This window comes from Elgaria multicarinata, chromosome 8 (assembly GCF_023053635.1).
Source record: "Elgaria multicarinata webbii isolate HBS135686 ecotype San Diego chromosome 8, rElgMul1.1.pri, whole genome shotgun sequence".
In the NCBI taxonomy this organism is placed as follows: domain Eukaryota; kingdom Metazoa; phylum Chordata; class Lepidosauria; order Squamata; family Anguidae; genus Elgaria; species Elgaria multicarinata.
In genome coordinates, this window is record NC_086178.1 from 32515851 (window position 1) to 32532800 (window position 16950).

The following is a 16950-nucleotide window of genomic DNA, read 5'->3' on the forward strand; positions in this document are numbered from 1 at the left end:
GTCCTCTTATCTAATCATTTTTAATATGTACTGATAATGAGTTCTTACATCAACCCCACCTTTGCTCTTCAAGCACCCAAAAATAGATGGGCAGAGATGGGGCAAGCTATTTAGTTTGCTGCTTCTCCATACTGTTCAACAATACAGAGACCCAGAGCAAGGTCTATTATTAACATGTCTTCTTACCAAAGGTTGCTGAGGCTGCATTGCTTGGAGATTAAGAGCCTGCTGCTGTCCTTGCTGCTGCTGCAACTGAGAAAATATCGCCAAAGTAATTATAATACAAGCTACAATACTGTTATACAAAGGGCGGATAGCAACAATGAAGTTGTCTTTAAAATAGGGGTACAAAACAGCAGGGGGCAATGGGGTTAAAGCTCACTGCTTCACTCTGCTTTTGTCACCCACTACTTCACTCTGTCGTTGTTCTATACGACAACTAGAGATGGAAATGCAAAGTCATCTTACCTAATCATTTTTAATACTTGCTTAGAATGGCTTTTTACAACAACAACACTTTCATTCAAGGATGGGGGCAGGGTATTTAGCTAACTGCTTCTCCATATTGTTCAACAATACAGAGCCCTGGAACAAGGTCTCCTATTATTAGGGTGCCAATCCGGATCAGGGACCCTGCTCTGGCAGTTTGTAAAGAACGAAACAAAAGGAGGAGGAAGAGCGGCAGACGCTGCTGCCTGCTTGCTAACCGGCTCTCTGCCTGCCAAGCAAGCAAATGGTAGCAATGATGAGAAAGAGGCTGAGGAGCAACAGCAGCTGGTGAAAAATGGCAGTAAGAAGGTAGACGACCAGAGGGAGGGGCCCACTGAGGGTGTCTTGCCCAAAGAGCTTCAAACATACATACAATATGTATGCATGCACACACACACACACACACACACACACACACACACACACAGAGGCCATGGCTAGACAAGGGGGTAGTAGGGCGACGATCTCGAGATTTTATGATTGCAAGATCGTTACCCTGGTCTACACATGGTGCACGACATCGTGGTTGCCATTTTGGTTTGTTTTTTTAAAAAGGGAAATGAGTGCAGGAGCACTCAAACGCCAGGAAAGTTGTGGGTTTTTTTAAAAAAGAACCCCTCGCCCTCCCCCCACCCCACCCCACCCCCGATGGGCCTAGATCCCGGATCCTCATAGTTACTCGTAAGGAGCAGGGACAACCTGCGACACCCACCCACATAATCCATTGTCTCGGGATCATCCCGAGACCATGGAAGAAGCGGGATCAAAAGGTAGGATGACATCCCAGGCCAAGGGAGGGATCATCCCTCCCTGCTCCCGGGATCCCCAGTGCATCATGTGGACACACAGGGATGATCCCAGGACGATAGGCCTGGTCTAGCCATGGCCACAGACAGACAATCCATTAAATGACACAGTTCCCAAACCTGAAGGAGTCTCTGTTGTCGAATTTGTTGTTGTCTCTGTCTCATCTGTTCCTGAGGCATCTGAACTGAGTTAAGGTTTGGGTGTGAAGCTGTGGCTGGCATAGCATCAAGCGCCCCTCCAACTAAGGGATTCTGCTGCAAAGGCTGGTGACTCAATCTGAAGGGAAACAATTAATATACGTAATTTACAACTGTGAAAACAAAAATGCAAAATCTCTAAGCTCAATTTAACAAAATACAAAATCTCTTAGGTTTAATTTTCTAGACTTGCATATTAAAATCTCGGTAGGGTATCAGCATCTGAATTTGGTGAACGTTGTTGAAAATAATAAAGAGAGGTAAAATGAACAAATTCAAAGTAAAACTTATCATCTGAGCTAAAGTATGTAAGCATACTTTAATCTATGTGTTTCTATGATTGTTTTTATTTTAATTTTGGTTTGATTATTGTTAGCCACCTTGACTGCCATACTTGCTATTCTAAGCTGTTGCAACTGCCTAGGATAACTAACATTTATTGCATATGTGTATACAAGTAGCAATTAGGAAATGAAACTCAGCGTCAAGGAACTACCATAGTTGCTTTATAATTTGCAAGGACAACCAAGAAATTGGTTTGATTTTATAGTTGTTGTTTCTTAAAAAAAAGAATGCCAAGTTGAAAATAGCAGTATTAGTATAAGATCTATCCATCAGAAGATCGAAGTCACTTAGCATAAATCAAAAGGAAGAAAATTGGACAATAATTTGATTTGCAACCGGGGTAAAATATATTATGATTAACTTGAAGGATACACGTCATCCTTTCTACAATTATGTCATCCTCCTAATCCATTTAGGGACTACAGGGCTTCTCTGCACGAGGCTAAAATCTCACACCCTTACCAGGGCTTCTGCTTAATTCCTTGTGGCATTAAGACTGGCTCCTTCCCCCCCCCTTTTTTTTTTTTCTGGAGGTTTTCTTTGTGGGCAAGTTTGATATGTTTCATTATACAATCACTAGATGGTGCTGTGGTAGAGCTGTGATATAGTGAAATTCCAGAAATTTATCGCACTTCAAAGCATGATTATTCTCTTATTGCATTTTCCCCAATGAGAACAAAGCTGCTATAATGGTCAGAAAGCCCAGGAGGGGCCCCGGGGGTTGACAGTATTGTGTAAAGGACCACAAAAAACTGTGAGTGTCCAATCATGAGTGCACAATAAAAAGCCTCATGTAAAGAAGCCCTAAGGCTTTCTGCATGCATATCCTTGACTGGATAAGGAACTGTATGCCCAAACAAGTCCTCCACACGAAGTTCCCCCTTCCCAGTGCAACAGCTGAGGTTGTCCACATGGGCTCTTTCATAAAAACAAAAATGGAAACTGTGCCTATTGGCTACCTGAGAGAAGGAATGCTGTCACCCCATATTCTCCCTTACCCACCAAAGAATTGGCAGTATTTTAGTGTTTTGTAAAAGGACTCCATGCAAGTTTTATTCAAAGCGGGATGATGTCTGAATGTAATTATGAAGCAGAAGAGATTGCACGCTTTGTGTGTGTAGATCAGGTTCAACCATCCACCTATGATAAATTCTTCTACAATTGCTTCAGTAAGTATGGTTAGGATGTATTTTTCAAAGTAGTCAAATGGACTAATACCTAAAATCATCAGATGTTTCAGTTCTTAAATAATACTAACAACTTTAAACATTTGACCATTTTCAGATAAAGATAGGAGGAATATTCAACACCATCTATGTTTTCACCCTTGCAACCATGCTGTAAATCATGTCATCATTGTTAGACATTAATTCATAGGCTTAGTCTAGGCATTTTGATACTTGCCTAAAAAACAAACTATTTTCATCAACACAGAAATGAAACATCTGTAGCAACAAGATAGCCAAAGTTCCCACATCTGGCCCCAATGGCTCAGGGATGTTTTCAAGGAAAGTTTATACACAGGCTTTTAATAGTTATGAAAATTTTATAAAGATGCTCTGTGAAGTTAGGAATTTTGAAAATTTTGTTTACAGAGGACACAAATATATACTCCCTTTATATGAACCATATGGATTCTATGGGATAATTCAATTAACAAATTTCACTAACAGACGTTCTCTTATATAATATATACAGCACAATCAGCTAACATCTCTCTCATGCACACACATGTAAACACACTCATATACATACATATTAAATGGCTTGGAAGTTACACAACAGTAATTTTTAGTAAATTGTGCCCTAGAGTACAAGTTTTGGGCTGAAACTGATGAATAATTGTGATACGTATGGATTTTTAAAATCATTCAGCACTGGCCTAATTCCTTGCAGTTTCAGCAAGAAAGCGAAAGTCTAATTGAGAATAAGGACCTAGGCAATGCGTTAGAAACAGTCAAGACAGATATAAGACAATTAATGTAGCAATACCTGTTGACAACACAATTATGGCTATATGTTATTCAGAGCCAATTAGGACCTGGGAGGTTAAGAGTTACAGTATAGAAAGTTGATAGCCTGTTTGGCCATCCAGACTGGTCATCTGCCTATACCCCGTTCCTTTATATCCAAAGAACTTGGTTGTAGTCTCATGCAGACCAGCATTCCTGAGAAACCCATATTTTATCATTCTTTCAAAGGGGTACATAAAATCAAAATAGCAAAGTGCCTGAACTACAAGTGTGGCTAATACCTTACCGTTGATTGCCTGTTAAAGGTTGAAGGTAGGCGGCTGCTTGCTGATGAATGTACCCACTGGGTTGCTGTTGCATCTGCCTTAGCCTTTCCATTAGAGCTGAGTTTGAATGAGCTGCTTGATATGCCCGGGGGTTGTAGGTAGGTGAAAGGACTATACCCCCAGCCTGCTGTGACTGCAATGACATCTGAGTGCCATACATTGTATAGCCGTGAGGAATGGTCTGTTTGGAAAATAATCCAAGACATGTTGTTTTAATTTCTATGCTTTTAAAGAAAAATCATCATTACCTTGGTTTAAAAAAAATAATATGAAAAAAGCAAACATGACAAAAGGGATGTGCTATAATTTTCAGCTGTACTGTTATTTGAAATAGTGACCAAATGCCCGTGTTTTAATTGTATACCTTTTCTTTGTTAGGTTTAAATGGCATCCATAGACAAGTTTGTAGATTTCATGTCAATTATACTTTTCCCCCCAGGAAAGTTAAGAAGACTGGGAAATACAGGGGGGAAATGAAACTTACGAAGATACCGGTCATTTTAAAGTCCCTCTTAAAAGTTTAGACCACATCTCAGTGTAAGGCACAGGCTAGGCTTTAGCTCAGACCTCCACCATCACCTTTCCCAATCCCAGATGGACCAGTCTTTAAGAGGAACTCTGTACCTGTGCCTGCTGTATCCCTGGATATTGTGGAAGTTGAGAAGAAGGCCGAACTTGATGAGTAAAAATAGCAGCCTGATCAATTGTCGGACCCTGTAAAAACGGTTTACAAATAAGAACGGATTTCACTTATTGCAGATTAAAAGTTTACAAGTTTGGTGAGACATGTTTAAATAGTTCAGGCAATCCAGATTTTGCAACAGAAATCGGGATGTTTTCATTTATTTATTTATTTTGTGGGAGAATTACAATGGTATGTCTTGCAGAGTTAAGTTAAGTATGCAAAAGCATAAACTGTATTCTGTTCAAATCAGGGTTACATTCCTAAACAGTATTTCTTCATACAGGTAGTTCCTCAGATCCTTTCTGGTTTCTACCCAGTTACTGGGATGCTTCCATACCTGACCTTTCCCCTACAATCCTTAACCATTACCGCAAGGGATATTCAGGTGGACCACAGCTCTAATGCAGTGCTGAAGGTGGCAGGTTTCCAGATGCTAGCCTGGTACAAGCACATTGCATGGGAGGGAGGAAAAGAAGAGCCGTGTTGTGCTTGCCACTCCTGCTTCTTAAGACTCATAAGAACATAAGAAGAGCCCTGCTGGTTCAGACCAAAGGCTATTTAATCTTAGTCCAGCATTTTATTCTGACACTAGCCAACTACATGTCTATGGGAAGCCCACAAGCAGCACATACATTTAATCTGCGATTTCAGTCTATGCCGTCCAACTTTAGAGAAGGAAGACATAAAAAATATTCCAACAAAACAGAGACTATGTATTTGCGGTGACCAGGTGGTGGAGGACACAGCCCACTACGTCCTACACTGCAGATTATATGAGACCCCCAGGAATAGATATCTAGTATCTGGACCAAATGGCCCACAGCACAGACAGGGACAAAATTGTCCATCTTTTCACAATGAACTCTATACCGTTGAATCTAGCCTACTTTGCAGTGAATGCAGCAAAAAATAGGAAAGCCTTTTTGAACAAGGACGTACTTTAAGATCTATGATTATTCAAATGGTGTCATACGTGGAATAATACTACGTAACACAATGTAATATATGTATTGATGTATTAGCTGTATCTGATTTTATATTTGACTTGTAACTGGCTAAAACCCATTCAGGGTTGCCATAATAATAAATGATTTTTTTAAAAAAATACATTCAAATAAGTTTCATCCACTTCACTGCCATGACCAAGTGGCAGCAGTAGCAAATGTAGGTGCATCCTTAAAAGGAACCTATATTGTCCTGTACCAAATATTAGGTGCAAGCCAATGGCTTCCCCAATAGACTTAAGAACATAAGAAGAGTCATGTTGGATTAGACCAAAGGCCCATCTAGTTCAACACTCTGTTTACACTGTGACCAACCAGCTGTCGACCAGGAACCCCTAAGCAGGACACAGGTACAAGAATATCTACTGCCCATGTTCCCCAGCAACTGCTATATAGACTTCTGAACTAGAAGTGAGTATATTCAACATTTATTTTTAGGAAAAGCCTAACTGCAGCAGATCATATTTTAAGACTCAAATCCTACCATGCCATTGTTGGTCCACCAGTGCTCCTACCACTTTTACACTTATCCTGAATAGACCACCTGTCCTTACAACAAGCAGCACATCCACTCTCCCACTTAGGCACGAACACAGTCTTTGCTTGGAAAAGCATTAAGCCACAGAATGCACATGCCACACCGTCTTGTTGGGTTGCACCTTCACTGGGTGCTCCATCCATATGTGCTTGGCAGCCAGGCATGTGGCAACAATGAAGGACACATCAGTTTACTCCTCCCAGTCTGCACTCTGATAACACACTCCCATTCAAGCCCATGCCACCAATGTGTCCACACATAAAACCCTGAAATAAACTATATGTTTGTCAACTGATTCTGCAGGGAAACAGGAAGCTATGGCTGTTTCCAAATCTATGTACAAGTAGGTTCTTAGAACTGTCCTCCTTCTTTCAACTGTTTACAGGAAAAATAGCTCATTCTAGTATCTAGTATCCTCCCCGATTAACTTCAGAGTACTCACATTCATTTTTTTTAAAAAAAAATCAAAATTAGCCAATACTTAATCTCATGGAGATAATTACACAGAAGGCAGGAACAACCCACATTTACTTTGATTAATAATCTCAATGCACAAACATTTATGAACAATAAAGGATTACAAGACCCAGCAGGAAAGATTTTATAAGTCATTAAAAAAAGAAAGGGACTTATTAAAGTTTGTGACCTAATTTTTTTAAAAAACCAAGAATCAAGACCAAGGGTGAGACAAAAAGTACAGAAATAAATAAAAACAGCTAATAAAAAATACAGCTTACAGTAGTATTTCAAGGTTTTATAATGTGAATCCCTTGTAAAGAACATACTCTACCTGCAGGGCCTCCAATCTAAACCATCTATTTGGTCGGTATGTGGGCATTCTTGCATGCACCATGTCCCTGCTGCTCTGTGGATCAAGGTGATTAGATATTAAATATTATTTTGACAAAGGTGCTATTCCTTGCTCCCATTCTCTTGTCCAGGTGCTTTACAGAGTGACTTGAGAGACAGGAATCAGATCCTTCCTTTGCCATTTTCCCGATCCAAATCACCTCCCCAGAAATGCTATCTGCCCCACAGGGCAAATATCCATATGGGAAGTTGTAGGTTTTGTCAGCTTGGATGTGTGTGTGGGTTAATTTCAAAGTCAATACGTGGTGAGTCACAACACAGTCAAACCCTCACGTGAAAATGAAATGTGCTCACCACAAGAAAGATGTTCCCAGAGACTGTTAAGACTGGAGACTTAAAGTCTGAGTCTGGACATCTTTCAGAAGCATTTTAAGATTTAGATTCCATCAGGCTTACGGTAGCCATAGTGAAGCCATTTGGAAGGGGCATGTTTGGTCAGATCATGTTCTATTGAGGTTCAGACTTCTGGCTCCTTTTCCCCTCTGCAAGGGTGGGAGACCTATTAAAATAGACCACTCTTGGAGAATGATGAAACCTGTTGTATTCCTGAGGGCTCTGGGGGATTTTCCTGCTGATATGAATGGCACTAAGCTAGCTTACTCCTCTCAGCTGCAGTAGAGGATCCTGTCCCCTTGCCGGTCAACTGCCAGCTTCTGTATGTAGAATGGGAGGGGGGGTCAACCTTTGGAACATAAGGAGAGTCATGCTGGATTGGACCAAGGGTCCATCTAGTCCAGCATTTTGTTCATGCACAAGCAGGACATGGTACAACAGCACTCTTCCACCCATGTTCCCCAGCAACTGGTGTATATACGCTTACTACCTCTGATACTTGGATGGCATACAGCCATCAGGACTAGTAGCCACTGACAGCCCTCTCCTCCAGGAATCTATCCAACCCCCTTTCAAAGCCATCCAAATTGGTGGTCATCACTACCATTGTGGAATTTGCTACCACAAGATGTAGCAATGCTCACCAATTTAGATGGTTCTAAAAGGGGGCAGGACAAATTCCTGGATGAGAAGGCTATAGATGGCTACTAGTCCTGATCGCTGTGTGCTACCTCCAGTTACAGAGGCAGTATGCCTATGTACAACAGTTGCTGGGGAACATGGGTGGGAGGGTGTTGTTGCACTCATGTTGTTTGTGGTTTCCCATGCGCAGCTAGTAGGTCACTGTGTGAACAGAGTGCTGGACTAGATGGACTCTTGCTCTGATCCAGCATGGCTCCTCTTATGTTCTTATATTCTTAAAAGCTCCTTGGATTGGACCAAAGGCTCCTCTAGTCTAGGAGTGGGAAACATGTGGCCCTCCAGATGTTGTTGGAATACAACTCCCATCAGGTCTAGCCAATGGAGAGAACTAACAATGAACTAACCAACAACATCTGGAGGGCCACACATTTCCCCATCCCTGATCTAGTCATTCTGTTTCCAATACTACCCAGCTAGGTGATTCTAGATTAGGGATGTTCAGATTTTATAAAATCTATTCCGTCTCCATTTCATGAATTGTCAGGGGCCTTTCGTTCCCTCATTTGCTCATTGGCGGAATCAATTTTTTTCCCAGTTTCCCAAATGGGCCACCTTGTGAACAGAATTCTGGACTAGATGGAGCCTTGGTCTGATCCTGCATGGCTCTTCCTGTGTTCTTCTGTTCTTCTGTTGTCCTTGGGCTGGCCCTGGTGCGGCCTATGTAGACCAAGCCAAATATGGGCTCTGCCCCTGTTTCCTTTGCCTTGTAATCCTAAATGAGTAGAAGCAGAATTAAATCCGTACACACACAAAATGTAAGACAGAGCTGCTGGAAAGGCCTTGCCTGGGCTTGCTGCCTTAGAAGCCGCTGCTGTTGCTGCTGTTGCTGGAGCAGCTTCATCTGGAGCAGCTGTTGTTGCTGCTGCTGCTGCTGCGAGGTAATTGCATGAATAGTTGGTGGCTGCATCATGGTGCCGGAGCGCCTCTGCAGCATGTTAGACAGCACTTGCTTAGTGTTGTTTGGGATAAAGGAGCCTGTAGGATCCAATCTGGAGCCACCTATGAATACAACATATGAAACACTTTCTCAGGCTTTTGAAGAAAACTATCTTGCGAGATCAGGGGTGCCGAATCTCTTTCAGCCCAAGAGTGAAATTCTATTTTGGAGAAGATTCCAGGAACCACATTCCAGTAGTGGGCGGGGCCAAAGGCAAAAAAAGGGGCAGGGCCAAAGCCCAGTTTATTTTAGCTTAAAACTCTTCCTGTTGGTAACTAAGACTTAGGTGAGGCTTTTTAGACTCTTGCAATGGGGGAAAGCTGCACAAAAGCCGGGAAATCACTGAACAATTGTCAGTTGGGGGAAAGAGGGGTCACACCAGGGGAAGGGGGCATGGTCAACTGGGCTTGAGGTTCTGTACCCCTGGGCTAGATTTTCCTCAGTGTCGATACACACCAAGTAAGCAATTCCTTCAAGGAAAGCAATTGACATGCTTAAGTAATGTTCAGCAAATCAATATACAGCAAGAAGAATATTCCTAAATAATGGTCAGATTAAAAAGAGAGTCCAATATGAAATGGAGAATTCATCTACTCATATTTCTAAATAATAGAATTCTATTTTTTATAGTCAATGAGTTTTAAAATGTTTTTATACTACCCTTCCTGCAAGGAGCTCAGGGCAATGTGTGTGGTTCTCCTCCAGTACATTTTATTTTTTGCAACAATCATGGAAGGAAAGTTATGCTGAAAGATAATGTTTGTCCCAAGATCACCCCATGAACTTCATGGGTCACTCCAGTCCCACCATACCAACACTCTAACCATTATACCACACTGCCTTGATACTTAGCCATAGTCATGAACACACACACACACACACACACACACACACACAAAAACAACAACAACCCTATAACCCATCTCAAGTTTGTATGAAAAAAGTAAGGGGGTGGGGGAGAAATAGAATATTTTTAAAAAAATCTCAATTGATTTGGAAAGCCAGGGGTAAACATTTATTTCCTTTAATTATACTGGTTACATAACAGTTTCCTACATAATTGGGAAAGAAATATGAGTTTCTTTGGTTTGAAATCCAAATAAATATATTATATATGCAAAAAGAATGTAAAAAAATATATTCTTGTGTATTTTCCCAGAGTGCAAGAGCAGCAACCCTTTAAAATCTAACAGATTGCTTTGCTGCCCTCTAGAGTATTTGAAAATCTTGTTTTTACATCTACCGATATCTGAAAAGCACAGAAAGGAAAAAGGGATTGCCCAACTAATACTATAGCAACCAAATGCCTACAGACACATCATCCTGCCAAGGTCATTTAAACCTTGCTCCTAATGTAAGCTAAGCAATTTTAAACAATAAAGTAAAATAATCTGAATTTCTGCAGTTTTTAACCATAAGATTGTGGAAAGATGTATCAAAACAACCATACCCCCTTTATTTTTTATATATGCATCCTTTACTATAACCTTCTGCAGAAACACAAAAGATAAAAGTAACTAAAAAATGCTTCTCTTTGATAGAGCAAATTTCTTGTATTCCATATAAAGCTCAGACATACCTGGTGGAAGATGCTGGTTCTGGACAAAGAAGCTAGTCTGTTGGGGTTGTCCCATAACATTGTAGCCCCACAATGCTGACTGAGGATGGTGCATCATTTGAGAAGAAACTGGTGAATAATTGGGAGGCACTCTGTATATGTTGTTCTGAGGGTAATCCTTGAGCAAAATAGGAAAAGTTCAATGTTACTGACATTCATACCCTACTAACTCATAAATAATGCCAACTTTCCTACTGAATTATTAAAGGATTTACAACCATTCCTATTGTGGTTTACTACACAAAATAGATACAGTCACAGACTCTGGAAAGATAAGCTAACGATGACGTCTTTTCTCGGCTGTCTCATAATGCTTCAATTTATAACACTTTTCTTTGCATACTGTTACCTGTCAGATCTTGCCCATTCTTGATGTTATCAAAGCCCTGTTGCATGACCAACCAAAAATTTAACTAGAAGTGGGGAAATAGTTCAAATTTAATATGAACCAACCTAATTTATACTTCCCAAATAAATGTGCAAACCGGAGAGCAAATATCATTAAGTTTTCGCACTGCTGCAGATTTTGTGATGCAGCTCTCTAATCCAAAAATGTGTACAAAAATATGCATAGTAGGGAAAAATTCATACACCATATGCATTATGAGAAATTCATACAAAAATGTCGGAGGGATGTTTCTGGACACATTTTGTAAGAAGGAAAGCCAGAAGGATTATAAGATTGTCCAGAGCAGAAAGATAAGCTACTGGCTATATTATCACATATTGTGGCACAAAATGCCAGTCAGATGGGATACAGCCTGGAAAATCTCCTAAGACTATGCCTTTCTCTAGGGGGTCTTATCTTGTGATCCCTAAAGAGTAACTCTCTGAATGTCCAATGTTCAATGAGTGCAAAATGCTCAGAGAATCTCAGCAGGCTAATGGAGATTTACCAGCTAACTCCTAAGGTCGATGTTCTTCCAATCCTAACAGAACTAAGTCAGCCTTCTTCAACATGGGACTACAGCTCCCATCAGTTCCAGTCAGCAGGCCAATAGGGATAATGACAGCCATACTTCAAAACATCTGGAGGGTGCCAGGTTGGGAAACGCTGAACTAAGCAATCGAAGGAAGGGAGACCTGAACATTTACCACTGTCCATTAATACACATATTGACACATTCTTGGGAACAAGGATAAAAAACCATTGGAGTCTTGATTTAATTACCTTCTTTATGGGCTTTAAGGACAAGTACAGCCCTGTGAACCATAGGCATGGTTATGGGGACCAGTTGAAGGAATAGAAAAACCTGTTGGTGCCTTTGCAGGGGAAAAAACATTTTTAAATGCTGATGATGGCGTTAGGAATAATGGGTGCATCGCTGACGTTGGCTCACAACAATTCCTCTGGAAAAATGCCAGAAAGAAATGTAAGCCCTTGTACCAAGTCAACTGGGCTGACCAAGGATTACCTCTACCACTTTCAGTCCTGACAAAATTATGAAGGTAGGCAAGGAAGGCAAAATGCCTCTTAATCTGTTTGTGATGGCTCCAAAAACTATTCAAGATGGAACTATGCAAAAAACGAATGCCATGCTTTCTCTCGTGTCAAGCATACATCTGGTTCTGGGAGAAATGGCAGCCTGTTTCTGGCATGCTAGGATATTATGTTCAGCATGTACTTCATACCAAATGAAATACCATCATCTCTTCCAGGACTGTTATCTAGAAATAAAACAACCCATATGTTTGGTTACAGGCCATTGTCTGAAAACACACAATGAAGCCACTTCGATGAAAGTAAGCAGGCCAGGGCCAGGTCAGTGTCTGACTGAAAGGCAGCCTGGGAACCTGATGTACATGACTACGAGTTCCATAGAAGGGAGGCAGTATATAAATTGGGGCAGGGAGGGGGAGAATCATATCCCATTCTCATTAATTGATCTGACATGTTGGGTGCATCAGACTTTCAATTTAATATTGTATTTGATATATATATATTTATAAAATTTCTCCATGTAGCTGCAGAAGGGAATTTCAGCTCTGAAATACAACAAGGTTTTCTCCATTGCATGCTAAGCATTTTAATGACTTACATCAGTTCTGGAAGTTGATTTTGTCTTTCTTTTCCGGCCTTTTCCCTTCTTTTCTTCATCTGTTGAAGGTTTTCCCTGATCTGACAGCTCTGCTGACTTTCTTTCTGGTTCCTGAGATGCAGGGGTGGTGGGCTCTTCTTCCTCCTCCTCCTCCTCAGGAGGAAGAGGTAAAGGTTCGAGGTAGTAACTTCGTGGCTTGGGTTTAGGGTGTGTGTGATAAAGGAGGAGGTGTTGCTGTTCTTCATATTTTATAATTTTCCTATCAATGCGGACAGTTCCAAACCAAGCCCAGGACAGTGGGGCAGGATTCTTGTTGCCCTCAAATAAATCCCATGGGGATACTTTCTGTTTAGTTGAGACCTGAAGCCCCTGTTTCAACATTGAAAGTGACATTTTTTGTCATATTTTTACCCTTTATATAAACTCCAAGTAACATACAATACAACTACAAACCATAGAATAATATTAACAGAGTATCAACTACTAAAACAGTGGTGCATAGAACAGTCAGAAGAAAGTATCAGTAATATAAGATGTGATATTTCAGATGTGAAATAGATGGAACCATATATAAGGATGGGGTGGAATAGGTCACAGAACAAAACAAATAATCTTTGCATCTTAGGGCACAATTCTATGCATGCTTATAAACAGGGGGGAAAGTCCTACAACATGCTGGCTACGAAATGCTGGGAGTTGAAGCTCCCCATTCCTGTTTGTGTGTTTGTTTGTTTAAAAAAACATGCATAGGATTGTGCCTTTGAAGACTAACAGATTTATTGTGGCATAAGCATTCATGGACCAGAAGCATGACGTCTTACCCACAGCTGGCAGATGTAAACAGACAGACAAATCTGTAAACAGTGAAGCTAAATATTCATGAAATGCAAGAGGTGTAATTTTGTGATGATTCTATGAAAAAGCTTAAATATATACAGGAGATGCACGATGACCACTCTGAACAGTAGCATTAGGTGATAACATTTAAGCTTTCCATAGAATTGTCACAGACAGCTTTTCTTGCATTTCATGGCCATTTGGCCCAAATGTTTACCTTTTTTTGTCTGTTTCCATGAGAAGGAGCTGCCTTTTGAGGATAAACCATACATCTGGTGAGGTAGGTGCTAATCCATAAAAACATATGCCACAATCAATCTGCTAGTCTTTAACAATACTCTTTTCTTTTCTTTTTCTGCAACAGGCTAACAAAAGTAACCTTCTGGAAACTGTTACATGCAAGTAGAAAACAAATAAATATTTTAGTGTTAAACTGCAAAATCCAATTACCAATCTACATACAAGACACTAGTAGCACACTACATAGGACAATTATTGTTCCAAGTGGTTGCATCAGAGATGACTGTATGTATGTATATTTTTCCCCAACAACTTTCAGAAAGTATGTCGAATTTATTGCATTCCAAAGTCAAATTCCCTGTTTCCAGTTTCTGATGTTAATTCACAAACTTTTAATATCCCTTCTTATGTGTCAAGAAAACTTCCACACACTACACAAATGTTACGGGCACAATGATAGTATTATTTTGAATGTTTTTGCAGTTTTATTAATAGATGACTCATGATTAATTCACTTTGACTTTTAGAAAGAGCAGATTATTGCTTCTTTGGTTTGCACAATATGATGCAACTTCTAGATATTGCAATCTAATATAAATACTTAAGGAACACTAATAGTTTCTTATGTATTAGAAAAAATATTCACATGGCATAAAGCAGGCAATGTGGAGCCTGCAAATAACAAGGCACCCTCAGACCCATTTCTTGGTGCCTACCAAGGTGCCCTACCCCTTCCACTTTCCTTTTCTTTTTAAAAGTTCACACATTTTTTATTGGCAACTGGAATGGCTGTGAAATAGGTTTCTGTTGGTACAGGAAACTGTGGGTTTAAAGGAGTTATTTAGTGTGTTGGGGCTCAGACCCTACCTTAGTCTTGTACTCAATTTTTTGGGCAACTTACCTGTTCTTTGTCACATTTCCTATGCCAGCTATTTTGTGCTGGTGCCTGGGACAGTTTCTCAAACTGCCAGATGTGCCCACAGCCCCAAAAGTTTGCCTACCCCTGGGGATAAAGTGTTACCTGCCATGCCTTTTAAAAATAAATGAAGGTTACAACTTCTGGGATTGTTCGGCGTGGAAAAAAGGAGGCTAAGGAAAGACATCATAGAGGTGTACAAAATTATGGAGAGTGTGGATAGGGAGATATTTTTCTCCCTCTCCTATAATACTAGAACCCAGAGTCATCCCATGACACTGATTGGTGGGTGATTCAGGACAGATAAAATGAAGTATTTCTTCACAAAGTGCATAGTAAAACTATGGAATTCATTACCACAAGATATGGTGATGGCCACCAATTTGGATGGCTTTAAAAGGGAGGTGGATAAATTCCTGGAGGAGAAGGCTGTCAATGGCTACTAGTCCTGATGATTAAGTGCAACCTCCAGTATCAGAGGCAGTAAGCCTGTTTAAATTAGTTGTTGGGGAACATGGATGGGAGGGTGCTGTTGCACCGTGTCCTGCTTGTGGTTCCCTGGTCAACAGCTGGTTGGCCACTGTGTGAACAGACTGAGTGCTGGACTAACTGAACCCCTGGTCTGATCCAGCATATCTCTGCTGTGGCACCCCGGCTGTGGAATGAGCTTCCTAAGGAGGTTCGCTTGGCACCTACATTATATTTCTTTTAGATGCCAGGTGAAGACCTTTTTATTCTCCCAATATTTTAACAGTCTATAAATTAATTTTAACTTTGATGTTTTAAATTCGTATTTTAAATTTGTATTTTTGCATTGCTGCTGTTTTTATCTTGGTTGTGCTTTTATATTGTATTTTATATTATGGATTTATACTATTGTTTTGTTTTGAATTGTCTTAAATTTGTAAACTGCCCAGAGAGCTTCGGCTATTGGGCGGTACAGAAATGCAATAAATAAATAAATAAATAAATAAAAATATTATATTCTCATGTACCGAGTAATCTATTTACTGTCATATGCATTAGAAAGTTGATACATAACTAATGTCTTAAAAGGTAATGGGTTTTTTCTTGCCTGTTTCTTATCTATGGAGTCAAATCCAGCAATTTTGTTTCCCTTCGTATCAATTAGTGATCCCATAGGCTCACAAGCAATAATGTCACACATCTGTTTAGGCAAGGGCAGAAGTTGACGAACTTTGTCAATGCTTTCTGAACACTTATCTCCTAGTTCTTTCTACAAGGAAAAAAAAGAAGTACAGATGTAAAAATAAGAAGGCATTTCACAATTCTAGACCAGCAAAGTTTCAGATGAATCATTTCCTTGTACTTTTACTCATTTCATTCAAGACATTGTAAGTGCTTTCCAAGCTATTCTCCTCCTCCTCCACCACCACCACCACCACCATGCTGGAACAAAAAAGTCTAACTTGTTTAAGATTGGGATGGGAGACATATCTTATATCTATTCACTATTCTGGACTCCTTGGCCCAATGTAGATTCAGCACTGCTGATGCCCTAATCAAAGCTAAAAGGCGAAAGTGAGTTACAGTCTCATTCAATCCCACCTCCCATCTCTCAGTGGGATATGTTCTCAGTCTCTTAAGCAGGTCAGTATATTACTTTCGCACTAAGCCTTTATGTCCTGTTTTTACTTTCTTCTTTATTAGTGCACAAATCTCTCAATTATATCTGCTTTTTTCAACAAATGGAAAGCATTAGAAAGAAAATTTAGAACAGCATTTAACAGAAACAGATTTCAGAAATTAGATGGGAAACTTACTTTGAGCTTTTTCACCAAATTCATGTATGCTCTTTTGTTCTCTTCAGATCCCATCTGGGATGCATTTGATAGATCAGAAGCTAAAGTTCCATTAATCAATACGCTCAGCATATCAAGTACAGTTGTGAATAATTCACTGAGAGGGGGTGGGGGAACCAAGAAAAAAGCATTAAGTTAAACTCTGAAGACCAATATTAGTTCTTCCAGTTAACCAAATGTTTAATGTTTCTCTTTGGAATGTCATAGACCCATAACCACGGCATCTTAAAGCATGGGGCGGCCTCCAGGGGAAAGCAAAGGCAACTGCTAT

General features: G+C 40.2%; 1 protein-coding gene across 1 annotated transcript in view; it reads right to left on the reverse strand.

Annotated features, from left to right (window-relative positions):
- MED12L (mediator complex subunit 12L) overlaps positions 1-16950 on the reverse strand; it is a 212547-nt gene that overhangs the window by 12904 nt on the left and 182693 nt on the right. Inside the window, exons 34-42 of the mRNA XM_063132125.1 lie at positions 16641-16776; positions 15932-16093; positions 12864-13232; positions 10786-10942; positions 9054-9268; positions 4762-4851; positions 4098-4318; positions 1416-1572; positions 187-252 (exon numbers count right to left, since the gene is read on the reverse strand). Coding sequence (XP_062988195.1) covers positions 187-252; positions 1416-1572; positions 4098-4318; positions 4762-4851; positions 9054-9268; positions 10786-10942; positions 12864-13232; positions 15932-16093; positions 16641-16776 — 1573 coding nt within the window. The remainder of the gene's footprint in view (positions 1-186; positions 253-1415; positions 1573-4097; positions 4319-4761; positions 4852-9053; positions 9269-10785; positions 10943-12863; positions 13233-15931; positions 16094-16640; positions 16777-16950) is intronic.